Raw genomic sequence first — 27,510 nt, forward strand, 5'->3', positions numbered from 1 at the left:
GAAGTACATTATCCAGTCTTTCAATAATGACAACACTTATACTTGATAATAAAATTAATGAGAAAAACAATGATTCGAGTTAATAGTAAGCTGTGGATGTGCTCTAGATTCCTATAGGGGTTTAAAATGTTTTAATTACAAGTAAACTGCAGTATGAAGGGTTTTTCATGTTTTTAAATCAGTTAACTTTCAAAATGACCATGAAATGACCTTCTATTCATAATGTGTTTGTGGCTAATGGTAATGTGGTGTGTGTGTGTGTGTGTGTGTGTGTGTGTGTGTGTGTGTGTCTGTGTGTGTGTGTGTGTGTGTTCATTCTAATCACTGTCCTAATGCTCAGACATTTCACACTTCAGAATAACTGCAGGATAAAAAGATATCTGACGTGTCGGCTGGTCCAGTGTCATATAAAGCATATGGAGGGTCTGGACTGTGCAGAAGTGATATTCACATTGTTGATGAATCTGCTGAACATCTCTAACAGTTAGAAACACAAACTCAGTTCCTGTCTCATCAACCAAACTGATCCAACTTTTGTCTCTAACTTTACATGCACTTCCTTTCTCTCCCTCCTGCCTTTTGTCCTTTTCTTCTACAACAGGTGAACGACACATACACAGAGACACACACACACACACACACACACACACACACACACACACTCACAGAATACCTCTCACATCCCCTATAATTTGATTTGTTTTGATTTATTGTCTGTTTATTTCCTCCAAGTTGTGTTCTATTGTCATTTAGATTTTATTATGCAACTCATTTCTGTTTCTGCTCATCTTGATTTTTGTTGTTGACTGTTTACTTATTTATTTTATTTTAGCACCTTGAGTTTCTTCTATCTCAACTCTCATTTGCATAGAAATGTACACCACATGGCATAAGAAGTCTCATTCCACTCTATATATTGAACCGATCTTGGAGCATCTAAAACATGAACGGAAGGCAGAATCCTCAGAATCAAAGAGTGAGGGCTTCTCTATAAAGCGGCACCAACATTCAACAATCATACAGGGAGAAATCCATCGTAGAAGAGGCAGAGAGACCAATTTCTCCATTGACTGTAACCTAAATAGACCAGAATGCAATGCAGCCATAACACATGCTTTGTTTTGAGTAAAGGGCATAACTCACATTTTCTCAACTGGAAAAACTCTTGCATTCAGCTGCAGGTACAACCTGCAGCTGAATGCAACAGGTTCAGGCCCGTTCTCTGGAGGCTGTTGAAAGTCATTCTGGGAAATAGAGGAAATCACTAGTTGAAGTAGACGAGGCAGGTTGAGGGAAAGTGGGTACAACAAAAAGTAGATTTCAACACTTCATCAAACACTTCAAAATAACTACCACTAGTTCTAGTAGAACTACTACCACCAGGCTCATCATATATTAATTTTCAATTTTCATGTTGCTTTGTTTAAATCGGGATAGCCCTTTCAGTGCAGTTGCTGTTTTCCAGTGAGTCCTGAGTAAACAAGGGGTGAGGGTGTCCTGTTGTGTGTGTATGGCATCAGGGCTGCAAGGAGCCTGCAGACTGTGTGACCTGATGGATCGGTGTGGTCGCCAAATGGGCCCCGTGCCTGTTGTTTGTCTCACTTGTGAATTACGGGACCTGAAAACCACATAGATGATGAAGAATTTGATCTTGGCTCTTTGTGCATGTAATCACTGTTTGGAATGTTCCAATGTTTGGAAACAGTGTGAGCAAGATTGAATTTAAGATATATAAGCTTCTGGTTTCAGGATTTGATTTGGCAAATGCTCAAATTGTGGGGCGGCTGCCAGCAGGCGGCAAACCTTCAGAATATAATTTCAGAACCATGACACAATTAGCTCAAGTCATCATCCACAGGGATTCTGCTCTACAGCAAGTGACAAATTGATTTCAGGCAGAGTTTGCTGTCTCAAACAAAGCATCATGAATATCCCTTTAGTGAGTACTCAAAAATCAACACAAGGCTATTCAAAAATGTGCAGTACAACAGCTGCTGCAGCTGGTTTAGCAGGACTAGGCCTAGAAATATGACTCAAGGTTTGTAAATGTAATCTGGTTACCTGCGTAAAACTGTGATCTGACTTAATCCACTGAGTTACTCCAGATTAGTAGCATATTGTGGTTACTGTCAGTTATTTATGGATTCAGTATCCATATAATATTACATTTACCAGACAATTTCAAGTTCCTGATCATAATTTAAAGCTATCATCATCACCTACAACCTCTTTTTTTCTCCGTCAATCATGCTGACACACACACACAGATAAATGCTACTCGAGTGGTGGATAGCCAAGTAATGACAGATGCAAGGGAAACAACTCAGGAGGAGGAGGATAAGGAGGCCCAGACTGCTTGGAGCAGACTCAAACTTGAACCCTTCATCAGAAGTCAGCCCTCCTCTGAATTCAAAGGCTCAGGCCCTCAGGAGCGTCAGCCTCTCAGCGAAGGGCAAAGTCTAAGATAATGGCATCCCTCGAGGAGCTGAGGGCTCTTCAAGTTCAGTATACACCAGCATCCATCAGGGGAACCACACAGAATGCGACCCGTCTGAATGGACGTTCATTGACAGAGTGCAGCATCCCACCTTGCCGCCCCTGGGAAATTACCATCCACCGAATGGAAGAATGGGGAAAAATGTGAGGTAAGTTCAGGTAACATATCCTCCCAGTCTGTGGCAGTATACTATTACTATGCCTTGTAGTTAACATTTCCAAATGAGGTATGTGCATAAACTATACAGAAAAACTTCAAGCAACTACTAACAAGTACTAATGAATGACATTATAAAGCTGATTACATGATCAGGAAAAAAAAATATTTTTTTTAATTCTAATTATTTTATTAACGTTATTGTGTGATCATCATGTGGTGACTTGGCTTATATACGGATGTTTGTTACACGGTTTATACTTTGTGCTTTTTGCATCACTGCATGCAGTCAATTGGCTATATTCATACAGGTTGAAATCATTTTTCACTGAAGTCATTGTTCTTTATTTCTATCCCACAGAGCTCCAACGAAGAACGTATTTCAGCCACAGTCTATGGTTTTAGCATACAAAAACGACCAGGTCAAATATTTTGTATTGAAAAAAAGTTCAAGCATGCCTACTGGTTTGTGGATTTTAGTGTTATTAAGTATTCACATAATTGTACAAGTCTACTGCTATTGTATGATATTGTATGTATCTGCAAAGTCAGTCTCCCATTCATTTCTAATGGAGCAGCACACTTGTTTAAGAGGAGTAACAGTGAATTCCAGTATTCAAGTTAGTCGAATCTTGATAGGTTATGCTATTCCCCTAAGTAAGCAAGCAGCAGGTTTTCAAAGTAAAGGTTTCCAATGTCTTTAAAATATTTTAAAAATAGTTTCTTTGGGTGTGAGTGTGGAGTATAAGGCTATGTGTGAGTTATTTAGCTTGAAAATATTCTTTTGATCAAGGCTATTTTGTCTGAAAAAATATATCAATTATGTTTTATATTATTGTGTAATACTATACTATACTGTACATTCTCAAGCTTCATTTTTTACCAGGTGTTTATACTGGGTGTCTCTTAGTATAGTATATTTACTTTTATTTTGAAGGCCAGAAATGTACGTTCAATGCTTGTATTCTGAAATCGAAATCCTAAACCTGGAAGTGATTTATGTAGCAAATAAACCTGCAGTTAGCTTGACGGAAATTAAATCTGCTACGAGCTTTCTAGGCATTTTCCACATATCATGACTCCAAGCATTTTGAAACGAGCTGCAAGGTCGAGGTAATCTATTTTTTTTTGTGTAACTAGTTATCTTTGCCAGGATATTTATTTCTATTCCCAATTGTAAACTGCATCTTGAGCGACTGGAAGGCTTGGCCCAATATTGGTGCTAGCTGCCTCTGAGGAGCTAACGTGTGTTAACGTTAAAGGGAGAAGGCAGTTTATCTTTCTAGGCAACTTTTTCACGTGACATTAGTACAAAACCAATGGGTGTTAACTGTCCATTGTAACCAGGTTTCAACTACAAAAATGAACGCGTTTTAGTGTAGTCAGCCGGCTAGCTGTCACTAACTAGCTGCCCCGGTGTTTAACGTTAGCTAGTCGGCTAACTGTTTAATGTTAGCTAGCGTTAACCAAATAACAGTTATGTTAACACAGCTGACTTGATTGGCTCATCAAATTGAAAGTTCGTAACGTTAACTACATCAGATAAGCTGCAGCTTCACCAGTGTGTGTATGCTAGAAACATGGAGAGAGGGAGGGAGTGGTCACTGTTGTGTACTTTGAGATCTCATGTCTCTAATTTAGTAAGATATTTGCATTTTAGCTGCACACCAGCAACATAGTGTAGTAACGTTACGCAACACTGCATAATATAAACGCACATCTATGAAAAACTCTGAAACAAAACAATGATCTAATGTCTGTTACTAAAGTTTGTGTAGTTGTAGTCGTTTGTGGTGCAATGTTTTTCTATAGTTCTAAGAGGATAAGTTTTGGGGATACCACTCATTTCACATAATGTTGTTGTTAAGGTTCAGGATAGTCAAGTTTGTGAACATGAACAACTCTCCCCAAATGCTAAAACAGAGGACTCCACAGGCCTTGCATTGCATCATTAACAATGACAGAAAAATTAGATTAATTTTATAGCACTGATTTTAGTTTGTATCCTGATAATGAACCGTGATCCCCAGGGAATTTGTGGGCACTGTCAAAATCATATGAACAGTGTTGTTGTAATGATGTTGTGTTCCACATTTTACTTCATACTGTAGATTCACATGAGATGCAGACAAAACAGATAGTCAGCTTTCCTGGAAAAGTAATGACGCCACTATGAGACTTTCAAAAATGTGTTGTTTCCACATGAAAATATGACACATGATTATATTGTGTCTTCATTAGTTGTGAGGATGGGTGAATGGGTGCGGGATGACATCATGGGTCACACAAACGAGGAGGGGCTTATTGAGAAACTAGGCCATTGTCCCAAGTCACACTGCAAAGTCCTAATCCTTGGAAAGCTGGTCAGTTATCTCAGAGAGGCCTGTGAACCAAGTTGTTTCCCATCTCATCCCTCTCAGCAGGGGGAACAGAGCTTCAAGCACACTAACATACAAGTAGTCAGACACATGTAGAGAGGTCATGATTGGTCTTTGCCTTACTGAAACCCCATTATACTGGCGTGTTCTTTTTGTGATACTCTGTTGACCCCCAAAGGAGAAATTTGTCTTTTCTCTTGGCCCCCTCCACATGGAGGTCACAGGTCAGGCTCAGCTACAGAACAGCAGCCCTGGAACTGGTAGGGATTCAGTGTCTTGTTCTAGGACAACTAAAGCAGGGCGGATGCTTGCTTTGGCAAGGGGCTGAACCCAGGCCTTCCGCTTGAAGGACAGTCTTCCTAATCACAACACCACCCCGCTGCCCCTTTTACGCAATGTTTGTTTGCACTGTCACCCTACAGCCACATTCTCCGCATTGTGAGTCTTATTATGGTTGACTAGCCAGATGAGGTGGCAGTGTGGGGGTCAAGAGTGCACACGCCTGGAAAGTGAGAGTGACATTCCAGCCGGCAGAGTCAGAGAAGTGAGAATACCATGCCTTGAGAGTTTGCAGGCTGTAAATAGCCACTGAACCTGGGAGCCAAGAGATCAACAGGGCATAATCAGAGAGGAGAGGGGGTGTGTTATTGGAGATTGAGGAGGGCCAGCCTCTGCGCTTGGCAGTTATTTTGGGACGTTGCCTGGTCAGACGCTCCGTTGGACCCAGTTTGTGTCTCCTGTGATTGATTTTAGCTTAGCTGGACTGGGAGGCTCTCATGGAGATCAACAGGGAAGAGGATAAAGGAGAAGATGACAGTGAGTGTTGGTTAGACGGGCAGCTTTTAGGCTCGGTGTTGACTTTGCAGGCTTAGGCCTGTGTGTTTGCTTCTAGTTCAACCTCTTTCTTTTTCTTTGCCTCTTTCCCTGTCTCTCTGTCTCTTTCTTTTCCTGGTGCAAGATCACTGTTTGATGAGTAGTCTAGTAGTCTAGCACATGCTTCACCACAGTGGCCTAATGTCTTCTTTCGGAAAGCTAATGCCCTTACACAAAGCTCTATTTTTATGACCGTTGAAATTTCCTGACTCCAATTTTGATTTCCTCAGTCTTTCATGCGTTGGCCTATATCTCAAAGGCAATTGTCCTCTGCTTGCTTTGAAAACTTGGGTGTGTCTCTTTCTTAACTATTTGTGAAAATCCCCTCTTGTAACCAAAAAGGTGCATGGGCATGCTAAGTGATAGGGCTACAGTTGTAGCTATTTAAAATGCTCACAGCTTTTCCCTGCACATTTACAACAGCATGGATCATGCCCTGGCACCTCTCATGGTACCAGCCACGTGTCTACCATGCTGTACATGGTGGCCACACATTATACCTCAACGTGTACCCCACTCTGCTGTTGTGGTGGGAATTGCCAGAGAGCTCACAATACAGTATTATCGCAACATGCCATAATATGATAATATTGCACTTCTTAATGTCCTGTGACACTTAAAGTACTGCAATTTGATGCCGTGATATATTGCAGGATCCATTTCTCTTTAATTTGATTGCAGTAAAAAGCTGAAATAATATCACTTAATCAATAAAATGTCAAAATCAATGTGTACTTACGAGGAAAAAGCCACGAGTCAATTAGGCTACTAACCTTCTACCTAGAACATTTTTCCACTCTGAACATCATTTGACTGAGAAACTTTTTAAAAGGTCTTTCATTGAAAGCCTTGAAATGTGAATATGAATATCGCAGTAATGGGTACTGATACAATATTGAGTGGACAGGTATTGTGATATTTCACTGATATTTTTGCCTACCCTTGCGCTGCTGTGAATTTTAATCAGATATGACTGTGTTCAGTGACATAGGCCCACTGTAGAAGAGTACCTGAGCTCACCACTAGGGTTGCAAAGGGGTGGAAAATTTCCGGTAAATTTCCGGAAAGTTTCCGATAAATTTCCATGGGAAGTTAAGCTGGGGAATTTTGGAAATATTCCAAATTGGAAACTTTCCATGGGAATTATGGGAATTTATGGGAATTAATGGGAATTAATGGGAATTTATGGGAATTAACTGGGAATTGAGGGTAATTTAATGGAAAGGTATCATATCCAAGCATAAATATTTGTTTTGTTATAAGCAGACATCCATCCAAAATAATACAATTAAAACAGATTTATTTTTGTAAGTAGAACTTTATCAAGCGTTAAATATTTTATTGAACAATCAATTCTTTCATTGAAGAACAAAAACATGAATGTTGAGTTAAATATTACTCATCCCCCCGACCCAACCCATTCAAAAATTAACAAAAATGCACAGGAATGCACAGTGCATGTAGGGGGCGTGGTCTCAACAGCCCTGCAGTAAGCAGTGTGCTATGTGTGCATGTGATTGAGGAATAGCATAGATATTCAACTGTACTTGCATGATATCTGGTTGTTTTAGTCAGGATTATGCTAAAATATATTTTCCCCAACTATATTTAAGTTCCCTATTAAGAGCATACCTTCAATTTAGTAAATTCCTGGTTTATTCCCGTTTATTCCCATAAATTCCCGTTAATTCCCATAAATTCCCGTTAATTCCCATGGAAAGTTTCCAACTTTGAAAATTCCCGGAATTTTGCAACCCTACTCACCACTTTGTCGGGGCAGTACCAGATTACCTGAAAGCTATAAATTAGGTTACGTCTCGTCATAAAACAGTGGCACTCTTACTGCTTTGTCAAGATTAGACCTACTTTTGCTCTCAGAATAGGACTTCTAATACTGTTCCTGCCTCAGGCCCTGAGGGGGAGATGACTAAGGAGGATGTTTCAGAGCCTGTTGAGGGGGACGCTGTCCTCAGCTGCCACAGTAGGCTCTCTAACCACCAACACAGCCATGGCCTGGAGCGGCCCGTCATCCACCAGGTGGCTTCAGCACCCATGCCCAGTGACTGTGGTGAGGATACACACACACACACACACACACACACACACACACACACACACACACACACACACACACACACACACACAGTATGCTAACGAGGAGATGTATGACATGTCAGGCTCGTTAACATTTAAAGCTGGGGAGTCACTACACAACTGAACAGGCTGTGAAAAGATTGGACATCATAGACTTAGTGACTGTGTCCCCAGCTGAAGGTGCTCTTCCTTTGTACGGGAAATACATTTGGTGGTGGTGGTGTGTGCCCACAGTTGCCACAAGCAGTTGGGGAAGGAGTGCTGATGTACAATGGACTCTTAAAATACATAAGTCAGTAAAGGAAATGCACAAAGTTTGAGGTTGGTTGAATTGCAAGCATTGGGATTCACTGTGAGAGGCAGAGCCCATTTGTTTTCAGCCTCAGTCGGGTTTTCGAATGCTTTATTTGGTTCACGGCATGCCGTCCATTGTCACATCTGATTTCATTCGCTGCTGTACACCGCAAGCACAGTAAGGAGATTACCCAAGATAGGTAATTTGAATGAATCGATTGAGCAGTCTGTTGCAGAACGTTAATGTATGTCTGTGCTGCAGAGTTTCACACATGCTGTCTTCACATGCACATACAGGTGGAAAAAAAGTGCGCAAGGCTTTAGATTCCTGGTACTACTAACCAGACTGAATTCCATTATAGTCAACATACATTTGTGTTGTTGTCCCTCCCTCCACCACCAGAGTTCTCCTTCTTTGATCCCAGTGAGCCCCAGTGCAGGGAGGTTCTTCTGGATCCCAGTACCACCGTACCGGAGCTATTCGCCGTCCTGAGGCAGTGGGTGCCCCAGGTCCAGAAGAACATTGACCTCATCGGCAACGAGGTAACACCATCCAGCTTATTCTGCACTCCTTGTAGTCTGATAGTTTAAGTGGCCTTATTGTTGAGGCAGAATGTTCTTTGTTTGTACTCGTTTGATGACTCATTGACTTGTTCCAAATTAAATGGAAAAATATTACAGAAATAATATTTCATCATTTGTGACAACTGAAAAATACTAACGGAGCCGCCCCCACAGAATACCTACCTTTACAAAAAAAAAGGCCTGGTTTTTGGTTGTGTCTGGAGGCCCCCCCACCCTCCACCCCCAGTTATACAAAGTAGCTGCATTGCAGTAAATTGTGCAGTGAAGCACTTGTCTCAAGGGTAAAAGCAGACGATTATTTCCCTCACACTCTCACTTAATAAGTGCTACCCTTGAGAAATAAATGCCCCGTTTCTCTGTCAGTTTGTACGACAATCCTTGTCTAAACCTTAAGTTGAGTAGAGTTATGATAGGCCCAGCTTGCCTGTCATTCATCAGATCAGTGCCCCCGAGTTTCACTTTATAGCCTATTATGTAATATTGCTGCACAGTGACAGCGCTGGTCTTTTGCTGCACATTGCATATCTTGTCATTGCACAGATCCTGAAAAGGGGCTGCGGTGTGAATGATCGAGACGGCCTGACAGATATGAGCCTCCTGCACTACTGCTGCAAGGCCGGGGCCCCAGGCATCGGTTAGTATTGACAAGGATAATTATTACAATAAGGATAATAATTACACTCAGCAGGATTGTAAAAGTGTACACACATCAACCATATCTCGCTGCAAATTAATTTATCTTACTACTCTGTCCACTGAACAAGTATTCCTGTGTGAGTCGGTGAGCACTGTTGTTCATCACCACTATTCCTCCACCACGACCTCCAGAACTGACACTCTCCACGTGTGTTCAACCCCCCTACCCCGTCTCTCAGGCGATGCAGAGACGGCAGCCAGCTTCGCCCGCCAACTCCTCGCCCTGGGCGCTGAACCCAACCTGCGCTCACGCTGGACCAACATGAGGGCCCTGCACTACGCCGCCTACTTCGACGTACCCCAGCTTATCAGGGTGGTGTTGCAGGCCTCCCAGCCTGGAGGTGAGGGCAGAGCTGAGGCCAGAGGAGAGCGAGGGAGAGGGGAAAGTAACCCCGGATAGCCACCACGGGGCAAACATTTCTATTTTAAAAACCAACTGCAGTGAAGATTAAGCCCCCAGTACTTATTTTTTCCTGTGCGGAACATATACAGCCAATGTTGTTGCAGTTTGCATTGACACGGACAGTGGCAGCAGGAGTTCAAACTGCAGATTGATTGCATTTCTTTTGGGCACATCTGCTTGAGATAAGTGAAGGATGAAGAGAAGTTGTAGGAGGCTATGTGGGACATTGTAAATTAGTTGGAGGAGACTTGAGGGTGTAGTTAAGATGAATGGTCAGCTGGCATTAGTGGGTAGAAAGGGCTCAAGAATGAGGACATTTTGTGAAGTGACAAATTATTTTCATCTTTGCCATCATGCATGGTGTCCTGTGAATTATCAGGATTCCTAGAGGGTTTGAGTGACTTGTTCTTACCATAAGACCGAAGTCAGGTGTACTGCAGTTAGGGCTGCCGATGTCACAAATATGATAATCCCAATTATTTTTGTAGATATTGTGATCACAGTTATTAATCATGATTATTCACCTTAACGATTTGAGAAACAAGGTTATTTTACTGTATTTTTTGCATCTTATATCAGTATCTTGCCTTTTTCAGCTACAATGGGTTTTCTTAGTGAGATGAAATTATTCAATATTGCTGATATTCCAATATTCTAGTGCACATTTGAAAGTAAAGAGTTTAGAGTTGGGAGGCTGTGCAAGTTTTTATTTAATCCGTCAACAGTGTATGACACCCATCTCTCTTCCTTGGCCTTTTTCAGAGGTAGATGCCACCTGCAGTGACTTTGACTTTGGCACGGCCCTGCACATTGCCGCGTCCAACCTGTGCACATCAGCTGCCAAATGTCTCCTGGAGCTGGGAGCCAACCCTGCTTTTAGAGTATGTTACATTTTTCACACACACACACACACACACACACACACACACACACACACACACACACACACACACACACACAGGCAGATGCACTAGCTGTTTGACTGTCATCCCAGCCAGCTCCAGGCTTGACAAAGTGAAGTAAAGTCAGTCGTAAAACTGCACAAAAACAATATTAAATTTCATTCCATGCTCTGACTTACTCGCAGGTTTATATTCTACTGGATTTTATTTGTCAAGTCAGTCAGTCAGCAAGTCCAAGGCGTGTATTACAAATTGCCAGTCGAGCCTCTACTTCAGGCAACGTAGAATGAATTAATATCCACAGTTCAGGTCCATGACGCCTCCACAGTTTTTGCACTCCCTCTGGACTTGTGGACAACCATTACACCAGACATAATTATAACCGTAAGCCGGGAGGACAAAAGAACTTGATGGACCAGCCATTTTTATGATGGTAGTTGCTTCTATGGTACAGGGGTTATGCTATAGATATAGAAAATGGGCCGGGCTAAAGAAACAGCAGGAACAGATTAAATTGTGTGAGTAATGTAATGAAGTGGTGAGTTTGTGCAACATGACAGACTCTGCAAGGTCAAAGCATGCAGACATAAACACACGCACTGTAACTTCCTCAGATAGTTTCATCCACTGAGCATTTGAGCAGCATTGTCACTACTGCAATGCACACTCCCACTCTTCAACTCAACTAAAATTCCCTCTTTGTCTCCTCTTTGTCAGAGGCACATGTCATGAACTGAGCTGTGATTGCCGTTTCATGGGATCTATAACCATTTCACATATTTCCTCTGTTCAATAGTTGCTCTACAAAAGTGCAGTCAAAAATAGTCATCCTCTTCATTTCACTCAACCATTTCAAAATATTTAGGATTTAAACATCAGTTTCAAAACACATCTATGGTGCACACACACACATTTGCGTACAGTTATCTAGTTTTCCACCCCAAGGCCCTTACCGTACAACTGCAACAGTGCAACTAGCGTGACACAAAGACTTCATTGAGCCGACAGACATGATGCTATCACACATGCCTACACCAGCCTAGTGCAGTATTTTGTAGACCTCCCTCAGTCAACCGTTCCCCCCTTGGGCATTTTCTTTCTAAATTAACTGTGCTAATTTATCTTCTTAAGTCATTTTCCATCCCCATGGAGCATCAGGGAGAGGAAATGCAACACCCAGAGGTCATTAACAATCTGAGTTATGTCACTAAGTTTGAATTTTAATTGTTGATATTATTTACTCCTTTAAAGCCATAGTGCCGTAGCAACAACTCCTGCCATAGCTGCTTTGGCATGGAAAGTGCTGTAGGAGAGATGGAGACAGTAAGTCACTGGCTCTCTGGTTTCACGATGCAGAAAAAACAATTTCTAGCATGGAAATGGTCCTCTGTGCATACATACAGCCTTAAATTGTCAACAACTCTCATAACCTCATGTATTACTCAATCACTCAGTCAGATTTATTGAGGAAATTCTTAAGTGCCAGGCACTGGCAATGTGGGGGCTACTTGCATGAGAATGTCATTGCCATTTATTCAGTGCAGATGCAGATAACTGCTTGCCCCCCCCAAAAAACCCCCCAAAAAACCCCCAATAAAAATAACAAGCAAATTCCCTTGTCTGTATTGGCCCGCAAACCTCTCCACCTCTCCAATCAGTCATTCAGTCTACTATACTCCACTAAAATTGGCAATTTCACTCCCACATCTTTCCCACTATTAAATTTACAAAGCCTTTCCTGTGTAATGTAATCTTGGCTCATTTATTTACTGCATTACAAATTAAATGGGCATGAGATGAAATTACATCGATTTGACTGAGACCTTTGCAGAAGTAGCCCACACGCTCAGTTAAAAAAATACAAAGGATTGCAATCTTCCAGTTACACTCTCAGGTCTCGCTTTTATGCCATTTCAGATATTCAGTATGTTTTTTTTTCTGTTTGCGCATCACATTTCCCAATTTGGCGTTTTCCGACTCTGTTGGCAGATAACACAATAAAATGGCGTTTGTTTGGAATACAAATTCCCCAGACATGCCTTGAATAGCCCTACCACTTGGACATTTCTGAGTGTTCACTCACAGTCGGCCTTTGTGCCTCTCAGTTGCAGTCATCTGAAGCCTTGGTGGAGAGGTTTGTTGGACTGCCCTAATTCAAGATTGACGTATACCTTGAATTGAAGGATATACAGCAGAATCCCAGTAGGTGATAATATGCTGTCAAGACGTGCAGCATTGGTGACAATATAGTTTGTCAGATAGGCTGTTGTTTTTGTTCTGATGATACATTTTATCTACACAAAGAAGTTGCATGTCTTTGAGGTGATATGGGCTCATGATATGTGCCATTTTTTTTATTTGCTCTGAATAAAAGGGTTGCCTGCATTAAAGCAATTTGTTAACAGAAAAGCTGCCTGTTCTCTGCATGCACCAATTTCCCCACTGGAGGTCGCCAAAGCACTATGCACCATAATCTGATCATTCCCCAGCTCAAAGATGAGTGCAGAGGGAGTGCTTGCCCTACGTTTTAATGCTCTCAATGCATTGGTGTGTGCAAGAATGCAAAGCTCCAAGAACATGTCAGCATTCGTAGATGTGAACATGAATCACCATCTTCTTAACCCTTTATTTAGAGATTTATTGGTCTGAAAAAATGATATTTGTTCGTCATCTTACCGAACAAACACTAAATCACTGTTGAGGAGAGATTATTTTCTGTCTACTTTGTCTTTTGAGGTTTATCGACTCTTGGCTGCTACCATCAGCCCTGGAGATATAGGCGACCTGTTTCTAGCAGTTTTGTTATCGCTCTGTCAGCGATCATCTGAGAATATTTGCTCCCCCTCATCAAATCTGTATTGGCACCAACCATGAGTCAGCCAGTCAGAAATAAGCAAGTAGGTTTTGCTGGCTCACAGAGTCATGACTGTTCAGTCAACTTGACAGGTTGCTGTATATGGGGTTGTGAGTTAAATTTACCATTTTGACCCCTTATTATTCTTGTCATAATCCTGTTCATGATTTATGAGGGGTCTTCTGTGTTCACTATCACCCAAAGAAACATATTGTAATATAGACGGTGCACAGACCACTCATATGGTTGACTGCAAGTTTGTATTAAATTATACATCGATGATATTGCTCAAGAGAGCAACACTGCGCAAAATTCACAAAAAACACAGTTACAGAAAGGCACAGTCATTTTTAGGTTAGACATATCATGTTGGAGCATGTAAATCCACAGTGTTTCTGCAGCTCTGTAGACAAAGTGCTTTAGCGAAAAAGTACAGTGCAGGGTGTTGAGTGGTAATAGTGTTATCAAAGGGCATCCAGCATTGACATCAACCTTGGTCAGCACTTCTTGTTATCAGGTTGGGCCTTGCCAATCCATCATTTGGAAGCTTTCTTGGGTCGGTGTTTGTCCACTTGTGTCATGACAGATTGGAATGCATGGCAATGCTTTTTCTCAGCTTGGATTTTTTCTTACGTTTTGTCACTACAAGCATATGCACTGATTTGTAATGTACTTGAATGCTCTGCCTACAATATTGTGTCACTTGCATTTGAAAAATGCTGGAAGTTGGCAGAAGAGTTTAAAGCTAGCTACCGCAGCCAAGAACTTCAGTTTGAAATCTCTCTTTGCCTTTTGAGTAAAGGTCACACTTGAAAGTGGTTTAATTTAATAATGGTCTTCCCAGTCCCTGCAGAGTTTCTATACAACTAGGCCTAGATCCAGCGCTAGAAAGGCTAGATGAAGACAGGCAACCATACATTCCTTCGCAACTCAAATAGTGCATTAAAGTTGTATAATGATGGAAATTGGCTATTTGAACGAATGCCTCCTTTCTGAGAAGACAATTCAGTGCTTTTACCTGACTCCTTTCAACTAAATCTGAACCACAAAACTTACTGGCTTAATAGCTTTGACAACTCACCATATTTGCCATTAGTAGAAGCCTGCTCCAGTGGATTGTTTACTTGGATGATCCACTTTCATGTTTGATAGCACATCAGTTGACACAGGGCTATCCAGTTATTAAAGCTATGAACAATGGTGTCAAAGCCTCATATCTCTAATTCACGTCTTGCAGTAACACTGTCAGTTGTTTGGGTTGTTACTTCTGTTACAGACACAAAATGTATAGCTGTGATGGAGTTGGCACAAACATTTCTTTGGCTGGAGTGTCTGACGGTTTTTTATTGGCTCGCACTGTAAAAATTGGTGTCATTGTGCTCCCTCACAGCACTTAAATGAAACACGTTTGAAGTGTCTAAAAGTGATTACTGGTCTGCTGAATGTCCTTTAACACCTATCTGAAGTAAAAGCAGAGGGGTGACTAGGTTTCTAGTTGAATATTAGAAGAAAAAGGAAAATTGCACAATTTCCATGCTGCAAGGTGTCAAAGTTTCCTGTAAATGAGTTATGTCGTGATGAAGAGCTAGAGGCAATGGAAATGTGTCCTAACCTCCCACACATTCCTCCCACAGTTGTTAAATGGTTAAATGGTTTGGTCACTTGAGAAGGTTCTTGCAATGTAGCATGAATTACCATTACATTAACTAATGCTAACTGTCAACAATGGAATGCACTGACAAGCTTGAGTCATCAAGAAATGGTTATGGGGCTTTTACCATACAGGAAATTAACATTGAATTTGAACCTTTTCCAGTCACGTCAAATATTGTATCACAAGATTACACACAAAGGCAGAAATGCACACCAATACAAATGCATCCATTCAAGTCAGTCGGCAAATTACAAGTAGTTTGTGGATTAGCTTAGTGTTACAACATGTGAAAGACAGGCCTTGGCAATGGAAGGCAAGCTCATTTTGATGTTTCATAAAGAACCACTCGTATTTCTGCTGGAGGGGTTGGTGAGCATGAGTGTGCCCCAATTACTCCAGCGCAGTGCCGAATGAGCTCCCTTCGTCTGTCACGCCTCCGCAGCCATCTCCTCCTGCCTCCTGCCTCCCCTGACACTTCGGCTCGCTGACTCTGTCTCAACTCTCACTGACAGTAGTTTCTTTGAGCCACTTGACTAAACTCCCATGTTGTGCGCCTACTGATCAGCTGCTCTGAAATACACCGATGGGGGTTTTGTTCTGATAGTAGAGATGAGATTAAAAATTCTGTTAAGCCCTGCAATCTTGTTTCACAAATGATAGCACTGAACTTTTTTGTTAAAGCAACAAAACTCAAATTTTTTATTTTGATGTCCTAGCATTCCATCATCTTGCTTGATACATGATTTGATATTTATCAGTATTGATATTTTATATTGCATTTTATTTGACAGTGACATTATATTGAAAACCAAATTTACTCTTTCCTCATCAATTTAGCTTTGCTCCTCTGTGCTTTTTCCCTGTCTCTCCCTACAGAATGAAAAAAGGCAGTGCCCAGCAGACGTAGTGCCTGACCCCCTTGACATGCCCTTGGAGATGGCAGACGCAGCCGCCGTGGCCAAAGAGCTCCGGACTCTCCTGAGAGAGGCTCTGCCCAGGCCCAGCTCCCCCCTGCCCCTCACCCTGTCAGCTCACTCCCCCCCTGCTCTCTCAGATAAGGCCCGGACACAGCTCGCCACTATGGGAATCCGACTGGGTGACCGCGTGGTGATTGCTGGCCAGAAGGTGAGTCCACCATAAAGAGCAAGGGGGATTAATAGCATCTTCATTAATCCTTCATTTGTAGCATTTCTATTTTGTGTAAAGCTGCACTAGGCAAGATTTCCATTTTAAAAATACACCTGTCTTAGCAGCCTAAATCACAAAGTGGGGCTGCAGTAGAGAAGAGCTTCCCATTCCCCCTAATTTAGACCCTGTAGATTCGCCCAAATTAAATTCTGGTGTTGGGTATGTACACCTCTCCTCTCCTCTACAGAAAATAGGTTGCATTTTCAGGTAGGCCTATTCTACATCAAGCAAATAATCACAGTGGCAAAGTCTACAACCGCAGTTGTTGCAGTCTACTGACAGTGACAATGTGCAATTCACCTCTATTGTGTAGGAATGCACATAAATACATTTTATATAGATTTTATCCAAACATAGTAATTACATGTTAGTGTGTGCTTGATGACTGAGGTGCTTACTCACCTATTGCCACTGGTAGCGCATGAAATGTTTTTCATTGCAGCAGCACAGGCTCTACCTTCTGTCCAATAGATTAAAGTGGTTGTAATCTATGATCGTAGGCTGTGAAATTCAAAACACAATGTCAGAACTGAACTGTCAAAGCCAGATGGACGACAATCCTACACTACTAATGTTCTGCTGAGTATCACAAATTGGCTCATACTTTTTACAGCAGATGTTTGACCGCTTTCCTGAATTTGTTTTGCTTTCGTTGGGCGATTGATCAGTGATTTCGTTGGCTGAACGATCGGTGCTTTCGTTGGCTGATTGATCAGTGCTTTCATTGACCGATCGATTGGTGCTTTCATTGGCTGATCGATCTGTGCACCCCTAGGATTGTGAGTTATTTTTTGTTTCATGATGCGAGGTAAAAACTTAAAATACTCCTTCATACTCAAAACTGAACTTGCTGTTCCTGAAACCTGGCACCTCTTGGCTTTTATGCATCAATATTCGGTGCCAGTTGTTGAGCAGTTGACATTTTGATTGTCATTGAAGTGTTTGTGCATGAGCCTGGAGCGCAGTTTTGTGTTGTTAATGTTCATTACAGAGAAAACATGCTCACAAATATAAGTAGTTCCAAAAATGCACAATATTTTGGTGGCTAGGACTGTCAATCTGTGGCACCTAAGTAAGAGATGCTGATAAAATATGTCCAGACCCACAGAAGCTTCAACTCTGAATCACACTGCAAGTCAGTCATCTCTTGTTCGAGGGCCACAGGCATCAGAAGCTTTGACTATGAGTAGTGAGTGCAAAATTGTAAATTTCTCAATTTTTGTCCAGCTATGAGACTTAACCGCCTACCTTCAATGTGGCAGCGTAGGCCATGGATAATGTTTTTGTCATGAAGCAGGCTTTCAGATTGGTGGTGATTCATCCCTTTGGCTCAAATAAAATTCACAGTGTTGATAACCACATTCATGACATGGCCATGATCCTTGTGCAAAATCCAATTAAAACTATTTTTTTATTTAATTTAATTTAAAGTCTTTTCCTGCGCTTTCTGCCAGATCTTTATCCTTGAATTTTGCCATAACACCAGACGTTTTTCCAATTATTGTTGGTGCTCCACCATTCATCTACCTGACAGCTCAGGCCTAGTCTACCCTGCATCTGTCCAATGCTCCAACAAGGCAGTTCAAAATATGATCGGCACCAACTCTGCAACCTCCTCGTGCCAGTCAAAGTCACATTAAAACCATAAATAAATATGGCCAGTTGAGCAACTGCAACTGAAAAAGCTACAAATTCCCACACTTTGTCCTTAAATTGACGGTCCCAGTCTCCAGCAAGATCCGCAATCCTCTCTGCAACTAAATTTCTCGTCAGATTAATGTTTGCAAAAGTCACTTTTCAGGCCGTACAAGCTCTGCTGCCTTCTGGATGCAAATCTTAACAAATTCCCCTTCAAAGTATGCCTTTGATGCCGATGCTATTATGTAGCTAGCTTTCACAGCTGCATCGCTTATCTTGCGACTACGAGTAAACACAGACTGATGTTTCCTCAACCCTGCCAACAATCATTTGTCTTCTCTGTTCGCAGTTGTCCTTGTAAGTTGTCATATTTTTTGTCATGTCTGATAGTGGAATTGAATATTATATTCCTTGGTGCACCAGCATGGGTTGTGAACATATCAGGCACACTGGTTTCCCATTTGTTTCGGTGAAGAAATAAGAATTCTCTGGGTCCACTTTGTCTACTTTCCGTCTTTTAGAAATGCCACCTCGGAGCTTTGCCGCATTTTTATTTTTAAATTGCACTGAAACAAAACGTTTTAACTGTATTTTTTTCTTACAGATGGAGATAACACCACATTAAAGGAAAAGGCAGGCATAGTGACATTCATTACATGCTGTCTGCAATGTGTCTTTACTGACAGCCCCGCTGCGCACACACGCACACGTAGACGCAGTCAGAGACACGTAGACACACAACAAAATACTCACTCACTCTGGCCCAGTTGGACATTGCCTCTGAAAGAATGAGCCATTAATGAATTCTCGTGCCACACTGGGTGCGAAATCGCAGAGCGTCGAGTTCTACAGATTGGCTAATCAAAACCCTATTATCTCCCCTGTGCTCTCTGGCGCAGTCTCACGCTTTGATCTCTATTTTCCTTTTAATTATTTCTCTGTTCTGCTGCTTTTATAAATATAGACGCATCAAAACGTAGTTGAGTTTCTGATAGAGGGGCTGCCCTTGCCATAATGCACAGCATTTTGAATGAAGATGTAATGACTTTGCACTATTTTCCTGAGGACATCGGCATAAGGAGATAAACAAAGGCGCATATTGAAAATGCATTATGGCCATGCAAACTGCACAATGTGTTGGCCAGTCCATTCACTGCATCCCCTGATTTTGTGCTGATTTGTTTCGCACTGCAGTTTGAGAACACTATTAAGTCTTTAACCTTGGCTATTATCCTAGTTTTGACTTTGTGCGGTGCATGTTTGTGTGTACCTAGGTAGGCACCCTGCGATTCTGCGGCAGCACCGAGTTCTCTGGAGGCCTCTGGGCCGGGGTGGAGCTGGACCAACCGGAAGGGAAGAACGATGGTTCAGTAGCAGGGGTTCAGTATTTCAATTGTCGGCTCAAACATGGTAGGTCATGCCACAAGGACATAAGAAGAGATTCCCACACACTGTCTAGGGTTAGGGTTAGGGTTAGTTACTTGCAATTAAAACATTTATTAGAAAATATCCAACGTTTCAGTACTGAGACCTTCATCAGGCAAAAATCATGGTCACGCCACAACCCAGAAATACTTAGCAGTTCAGACACTCTGAACCACACACATGCTCAGTTTATTTGTTCCACCATTACTGACTTTATAGGACTTTATTGGACAAATCAGGTTTTCAGTGGTATCTTACTTAACCCCTGCAAGGTTAATTTCCCCTTTGTCAATTGTGAGTGAATTTGACATTTTTAAATTACTACTTAGTCCGGTGTTTTCCCTTTTGCTGTAATTTTACTTTTCTCCGTCTAATTCTTTCCCTGTACTCCTTGAGTCACCCATTATCTTTTCACTCTCTTATTGTCTCAAATCTTTTTCTCATGTGTTCTCTCCCGCAGGCATCTTTGCTCCCCTCTCTAAGATAAGCAAACCCTTGGAAAGACGCAAAACCAATGCCGTAAAGACCTCTGCACCTACACGTCCTCCTCGTCGCATCGACCTGTCCCGCATCACCTCCAAGATTAACACAGGTAAAGAACAAGAGGCGTACAGTACGTCATCACAGTTCTAAACATTTCTACCTGATCTGAAAAATGGATGTAAAAAAAGATAAGTCTATTTCAGAAGTAAAACAGACCTGTTTGCTGAGGGAACTACGGCTGGCTGAACACTGCTCGGTTCAGTTCTATTTTTGTGATCAAAACTGTGCTCAGGTCCTACCAGGTCCAAAAAAAGTTCACAGGTCACAGCTGGGTGAGGGTTGGTTCCTAGAGTTTTTGGGAAGATGGGTATACCTGAAGAGCTGTAGCACAAAATAAATCAAACATATTGCCTTTTAAGGATCCAGTCATGATAAAAACCTTAAAAGACAGAGAAACGTAATAGCCCGTAGGGCCCTGAGGGCGAGGAAGTGAGTGAACTTGGTGAGCGTAGGCGGAAAAAAGATGTCACCATGGGAAGCCATTTTCCTCGTGTCACAGTTTATCTCATTATACAATCCCCTCGAGGAGACCACTGCACATTAATGCGTTATTAGAGACCACACATCAGAGGGAAAATCAAAAGAACAGCACCCTCACTTGTACTCGCACAAACACAAATATATTCACATATAATATATAATCACACAAATATAAACAATTTCCACTAGAGCGCAGTCTTGTGTTGAGCTAAAGAAACTTCACCCAATCAGGTTAACGAACTATGTGATGCAATCAGTGGGTGCTGCATCTACACGTTTGACATGCACATGACAACTAACTATGTATGCTTGAGGTTTTCGCGATAAACTTGCCAGCATATTCCGCCATTTTTTATTCAGCAACCAAGCCTCTGGGCTATCCAAATACAAGTTGGCAATGTCCATGAAAGATGTCTGAATTGTCTGCATAGCTGGGTGATCCCCAGTTTTGTAGCTTCACTGGTCCTCCATGAGAGCAAGCAATAGGGAAACAACAATGAAAATAGGTTTCTTGACCGGGAAAATTTTCCAAAGCTGCAACGATTAAACTATCCTCGAGTGCCGCCTTTGTTGTTTTCGAAATTCAGCAGCGCTGCTCTGTAGTGCTGATTGGCCGCTCATATTCTGAGCGGCACTGAAACCAATCCAGTGGCTCTGGGCCAGACGGATCTCTTGCACAATATAATTGTGCGTGAGTCCGGCTGGCTCCACAAGGCTAGTGTGCATTGACATATCAACAGAATGTAGTTTGGATTTATTATAAACCTTTGTTGGGGTAAAAATTGGTCTAGTTATCTGAAAATTGTTACAGCTTTCTGTCTTGCTGTTTTCATAGTTGTTGTGGTGGGGACACAGTCATTCTATTTACACTAAAATGGATTCCCATTCTGACAGCTCTTATAAAAGCCCAGTATGAAGCCCTGAGTCACGACTTCAGCTGATGGCCTCATTTGTGCCAAAAAGAGGCTTTCTCAAGTTTCATAACCTGTGTGAGTCATGTCACTGCATGGCAGGATTTATTGCATCTGGTCTCTAATATTAATCTTTTTAGAATGCTTTGAAAAGTGGATTCTGAATCAGTGCCAAAGGACAATGCATACATTTTACCACTGACAAGGCCTTGCTTTTACAGTCCTTGGATGCCCAGATCCCCAGCTCCTCACTGATGTTGACTCATAATAGGCTCCATTCACCTCAATACATTTTAGGGGCCGTGTCTTGGTAGATTTTTGTGGTTGTTGCGCCCCCTAGGGTTTACAGCTTTATTATGGTGGTGTAATATTCAGTGCTTTTGAAGGCCAATTGATCTGGACGTGACTGGAATGGCGGACCTGAGTGGCTTATGGAATTCTGTGATTGATAGTCCAATTAAGCAGGGTTTAATAACTAGGACATAGACAGGCTGAACAGCCAAGCAGCCATTCATCACAAGGTGTGTGTGAGTGTGTATGTGTGGCGTGCAATGCATGTGAGGGCGTGTGTGTCAGCACCTCCATACAACCCAGGAAGCTAATTTATGACCGAGCACTTTTCAGGGCCTTTGTCAGGCATTTACAGCCCAAACTCTCCGGGCCACCTATGTTCTGGCGTCCCATCGGATCGGCATTGCAGACGGCTCACTCGTGTGCATATTTGGATCGGATGGGTCATTGTGGAACTGTTTCATCTTGCTAACCAGGAGAGACAGACACAGCAGAGCGCCAGGCTGGCCCCTATTAGAGTGTGTCAACTGGAGCTCGGGCCTCAAAGGGTGGTGAGAACATAGACAGCGCTCATAAAGCACCACTGCTTGATCCGTAAAGCCTCAGTCTTTACTGCAGTCCGTCACTTCAAGTGAACGTCAGTGTGTGGAAGGGATAGATAGAGCCAGGAGGTCCCTGCAAGCTAAAGGTCAAGCGACAAGAAATGTTGGGTATTCTGAGTTTGAATGTAGTCTCCTTTTTGGAGTTCAAAGGCAAGAGACAACTCTTCCTCTGAGGAGAAGGTTTCTAAATGTGAACTGAAATGGCAATCAATAACCACCAGACTGATTTGAGATTTTTTTTTTTTTTTTGGTAAATCCGTCAGCTCTTTTTGCGTGCACAATGTAAAGCATAGACTTAAGTGGCATATTAATGAGATGAGAGTAATTCGAAGCAGTTTATCTGGCAGATTTATTGTGTATACATTTAATCTCCATTAGAGGTGATTAGACATTTTAGTGTTGGATTACAAGCATCTGACAGATGTATTAGATCCTCCTATGAGGATCCTCCTTGCTATATGAATTTGACTTGTCCTTAAATCTGTTTGGTTACATGAAGATTGATTATATTTTCTGTTAAAGATCAGACTAAAAACCTCCTTTGTCAGTTATACAGTAGATTTATGATACAAGTCACCAAATAATTTGATAAACTTGCCTAATCTAAAGTAGTGGTGAAGCCTTGGTGCTGTGTAGCTAGTTAAGGAATCTAACTATTTGTTTACTTCTCTAAGAAATGTGATTCAATTGCAACAGATGCCTTTGAAGTTTTTTTTCCACTGTCATTGGGGCTCTTGTGTGGGAGCAACCGCTTGTCTCAGCACATTTGAGTGGTTTTATTCTGTGTTGGAGTAGAATAGACAGTCTCAGCTCAATCAAGAAAAATTGCCTTTCAGTAACACTTGTTTCATTGCTACCCTGCAATGTCATGCTGTCCTTCCCTTGCATTTCTTCACTGTCTCTTGCATTTTATCTTTTCACTTAACTTTACTATCCCTTTTATTCAATCTCTTGCATTGCCTCACTGTGTGCCTTCTTTCATCAGTTTCCTTTTCTCCTGTAATCCTGTTGATTTCTTTAAACTTTATAAAACTATATATTCCCACATATTGTTTTTACAAATAATGTGTCCTTTTTTGTGAATTTGTTTTCTTGTTTTGGATGGCTACTTTTACACGCAGACACTGCTCCTATTTTGGTGGTATTTAAGTGAGATTTTTACTTGGGTTATACTGTGTATGTGCTTTTTTTGATAACCAGAATGCTCAAGTAACTAATGGCCATCAGCACATGCAACATATCAACTATAAATAATATATTCACAAGTAGATTAACTGGCCTATTTCACACAAGTCATTTTCAGTTGTTAAAATACATCAGTGTGACTTTCTAATTGTAAGGTCACTGCACCGTAATATTGCATTTAGTTTATACCATCTCCTAATCAGAATTCGTAAGTTATCTGATTAAGATGAGTATTAAGATGAGTATTGATCTGTGCATAAAAAGTAGTCAATGTGTCTCTTTTTTCTGTGTGTGTGGGTGGAAAGGTTTGTCTCCATCTCTCAAAAAAACACCTGATAAACAAAAAAGCCCACCTGGTTCCGATCAGGGCACAGAAGGAGACGCCTCAGGGACAAAAACAGGTACTACAGTTACAGCTGAATGGGCTTTGATGCACTGGATATCAGAGAAGGGGTAAAGTGGGAGTCAGCAGTATTTAGCATAATCTCTCTTTGGTGAATCTGTTGAAATTGATCTCTGTCATCTTGGTTCCACACGCTCCACAGCACGTCCTGTCTCTGATAATTGGTGCACCTTAATACTTGAACCCAACATCGATATCCATTGATGGGCAGATCAGCAGGAACAGCAATGCCAAACAAAAAAACTGCATTTACCACTGTAGCCTACTTTAAAGATAGCAATGAAGTAGATCTAATTGGGCATATGGAAACACAACATGTATCTCTTAATTATTCGAAAAATTAATTAAAAAATGCCAATTCCAAATATTTTTTCAACAAGAAAGTTACAGTACAGCAAGCACAGTGTGCTCGCAGTAAAAAGTTGCATGAAACCAAAACCACACCGATGCAGTGTTCAATTAATGTAATGAGGGATTGATTAGATCAAATAGAATTGACCTAATCAGCAGCTTCAACTGTTGTTTCCTTGCATTTCTGTACACTCTTAGGGGCCCATTAGTAAATGTCTACTGTTGAGAACAGCTTTTTGCATAGGTTGAGATCTTTTGTTTTTTCCCCCTCATTGTCCGGGTTCCAGTTTGTTTGTAGCTGAATCTTCCCTCTGTCTTAAAGCACTTTGGCATGGTTTTAATCAATTAGCCTCTGAGAGTTGGGCACTTAATGAACTTATGGCCTGTGAAGGTCTGCTAAAGTTAAAAGCTTAATGAGGTCCTGCCTCCAAATGGCTTCTTAAGAGTGAAATTGGGCAGCCCCCTCCTTCATCTCATTCCCTGAAGTTGGGAGAAATTAGAATGTCGGCCCCTTGCTGAACCTCGGTAATAACACAAGCTAAGAGAGGCTACTCACTTGCTTGTCACTTAGATTGATGTGACACGGATCCATGGATAGTGGTCTGAAAAAGTACAGTGGCAAGTATGCAAAAAAGGGCGCTGTAGGTTATTTTACTTTCTGAAGAAATGGAAAAATGAATAAGGGGCTGAGATTCATCATTTCCAGGCAATGGCATGAGTTTCTGATTTAGGCCTGAATGGAAGGATGGCGGGTTCGGTATTAAGAAGGGAGGCACATAGTTTGTGCGGTGTGATTTTAGGCAGCAGGTTGGATAAGTGCACATCAAGGCTCTCAGCACAGCCTAGTTGCACCTGTTAATGCACCTTTTTATTGATGTCTGGTGTATAGCTGGCAGATGTCTTCTCATAACTGGGTTTAATTCATCTAACCCTTTGGCTGTAGGCTTGTTGTGTTTTTTCTTTAGTTTTGTAGAGACCTTCCATAAAGTTTTCTGCTGTCTACCTCTGAGCTCACTCCCTCCTCTCGCTCTTCTTCACCACAGGTGCTCTTTCTCGCTCCCTCTCCTCTTCGTCTTCTTCACTGGACTCTCGGCATGGGCCGGCAGCTCGACCCCGTCCATTGCCAAGGCAACGTCCTTCCGCTCGGCAACGACGGGAACGTGTTTCCCCGAGTCCCAGAACCACACCTTCACCAGCCCTCCGCTCGTCTCCTGGCACCTCCCTGCTTACCAGTGCAGGTCTGTATTTATCTCACCACAGACTGAATGAAGCTCATCATCATTTCAGGATTTTTTCCCCATGATTATATACATACACTCTAATCAAATTGAGGGCAGTTATTATCGCGGCAGAATACATTTGAAACATACTCATTTGTTATCTCTCTCCCAGGTCCCCGGAGCCGAACCCCTTCAGCTGGTAGCTCTGTGTGTGAGGGCCCCGAGGTGCGCCTGGGGGAGAGGGTGCTGGTGGTGGGCCAGAGAACCGGTGTGGTCCAATTCTACGGCAAGACCAGCTTTGCTCCAGGTTAGATGTTAACATTGACATCGTCCCCGTGAAGATCTGATAATGGAGCGGCAGTTGCACAAAAAATTACTATTATGACACTATGACATCTCCAACATATGAGCTGTTCAGCATTTATTCACTTTCTATTTGATAGATGCTTTGCAAGATTGCATTTCTTCTGTATTGTGGATGGCACTTCCATCACATGCTTGAGTCAATAGGACCAAGATGTTATTCAAGCACATGATAGAACGTAATTTCTATAAAAACGTCAGGAACAGATGTCATATGGGTAAAATCAACTTGCAAGGAAATTCCACCTACTAGGCACAATAAATTGATTTCAAGTTATTGCATATTTTGCTCATTCTGCATTTTCGACCAACTGAGTTGTTCAGAAGTATGAAGTTTAGATTAACAACTGTAAATCCCCCGCAGTCAAACATATTAAATAATATTTATCTTGTAGGTAAGGAATAACACTAATAACAATTCATTACCACCCACTGAATAGTTGTAAACTTGACTCACTGGTAGAGTGTGCAGCACTGTACGCAGGGAGTGTGTGGTTTACTAGCACACTAAGGTAAAATATGTTTGATGCTAGGCTGCTAGGATTAAATACAAAACACTTTGGGGCTCCAAGAGGATCAAACGTGTTCTTGGATAAGGCTCATCCATATCAAGGTTCAGCATATGGTACCTTGAGTTTAGGATAAAGCCCAAAAAGACTTTAGAGGCTATTTTAAATGTTCAGTATCCTCCTTAATAAATTATAACTCCGTCCTTGCTTCGCTATTTTCAGTTCAGAAATAATGAATGATAATTAGTGTTTAATTGCTTCCTAAATATATCCTGGTATTTTGAAAGGGCACAATCATCGGCAAACTGTTGAACATTAGGTCGCTATCCATTAGAAAGTCAATTATGATGAGAGCCCAGCTTAGTTAACCTTGTTATTAGAACAGACTTGAAGGTAAATTTCCGATTTATTTTTTTAGTACTATTAAATGGAAAGTCTAATCTACAAGAGATTTCACATCTTCATTATTCCTTTGGTCTTAGACAATTCAGTCATGAATTGTGAATATGAACAAGTCTCTCCAAAAGCGTGAAACCAGAAAGTCAAGACTCTTGATGAGCAGCAATTTTGGAGCCGTTTCTTTAACAGTGAATAGAAGACTGACTTTGTGGACTTTGTGTCCTTATTTTACAGGCATGTGGGCGTACTTTTGGTTCAGGTTATGTCTTGATGACATCATGCATCCGAGAGCCTTTATTCTGTTTTTTTTTTTAGCACTGGGAGAGATTTTAATTTTCCCAAATGCTGAGTGAGTTCTGTCTAAGATAATAGGAGTGGCATGCATGGATGAATGATCAAGGGGTCAATGATAGGCAAGCAACATCTGAATGTTGAAAACCTTGTGGCTGTCCCTGGTTGCTACAGCTCTGCCCAAAAAGAAAACTCCCCAACTCACTCTCTGTTCTTTCTACATGGAGAAATGGCAATATTGCTTGCATAATTGTGTTAAACATCTGTGCAATATCGTCACTGTAAAACAAATCACACGTGGAGAAAATTATAGGTTTCATGAAGC

The 27,510-nt window shown here is 41.6% G+C and overlaps 1 protein-coding gene across 4 annotated transcripts in view; it reads left to right on the plus strand.

Moving 5' to 3' along the window:
- The first annotated feature begins 3,655 nt into the window (after positions 1-3,655).
- Positions 3,656-27,510, plus strand: part of LOC139646876 (CAP-Gly domain-containing linker protein 4) — a 31,878-nt gene continuing 8,023 nt past the window's right edge. Inside the window, exons 1-11 of one of the 4 annotated variants that reach the window (XM_071522651.1) lie at positions 7,814-7,972; positions 8,696-8,835; positions 9,418-9,511; positions 9,753-9,914; positions 10,739-10,857; positions 16,263-16,511; positions 19,487-19,622; positions 20,098-20,229; positions 23,955-24,050; positions 25,447-25,641; positions 25,796-25,930. In XM_071522651.1, the coding sequence (XP_071378752.1) occupies positions 7,828-7,972; positions 8,696-8,835; positions 9,418-9,511; positions 9,753-9,914; positions 10,739-10,857; positions 16,263-16,511; positions 19,487-19,622; positions 20,098-20,229; positions 23,955-24,050; positions 25,447-25,641; positions 25,796-25,930 (1,603 nt within the window). In that variant the 5' untranslated portion in view covers positions 7,814-7,827. Of the gene's footprint in view, positions 3,767-7,813; positions 7,973-8,695; positions 8,836-9,417; positions 9,512-9,752; positions 9,915-10,738; positions 10,858-16,262; positions 16,512-19,486; positions 19,623-20,097; positions 20,436-23,954; positions 24,051-25,446; positions 25,642-25,795; positions 25,931-27,510 lie in introns of those variants that run through there. The other 3 variants (XM_071522652.1, XM_071522653.1, XM_071522654.1) reach the window with 3 other exon arrangements.

The sequence above is a fragment of the Centroberyx affinis genome, unplaced genomic scaffold (genome assembly GCF_046629955.1).
Source record: "Centroberyx affinis isolate AG114_WGS23_722 - 3 ecotype Tasmania unplaced genomic scaffold, CSIRO-AGI_Caff_v1 ptg001012l_1, whole genome shotgun sequence".
Lineage (NCBI taxonomy): Eukaryota > Metazoa > Chordata > Actinopteri > Beryciformes > Berycidae > Centroberyx > Centroberyx affinis.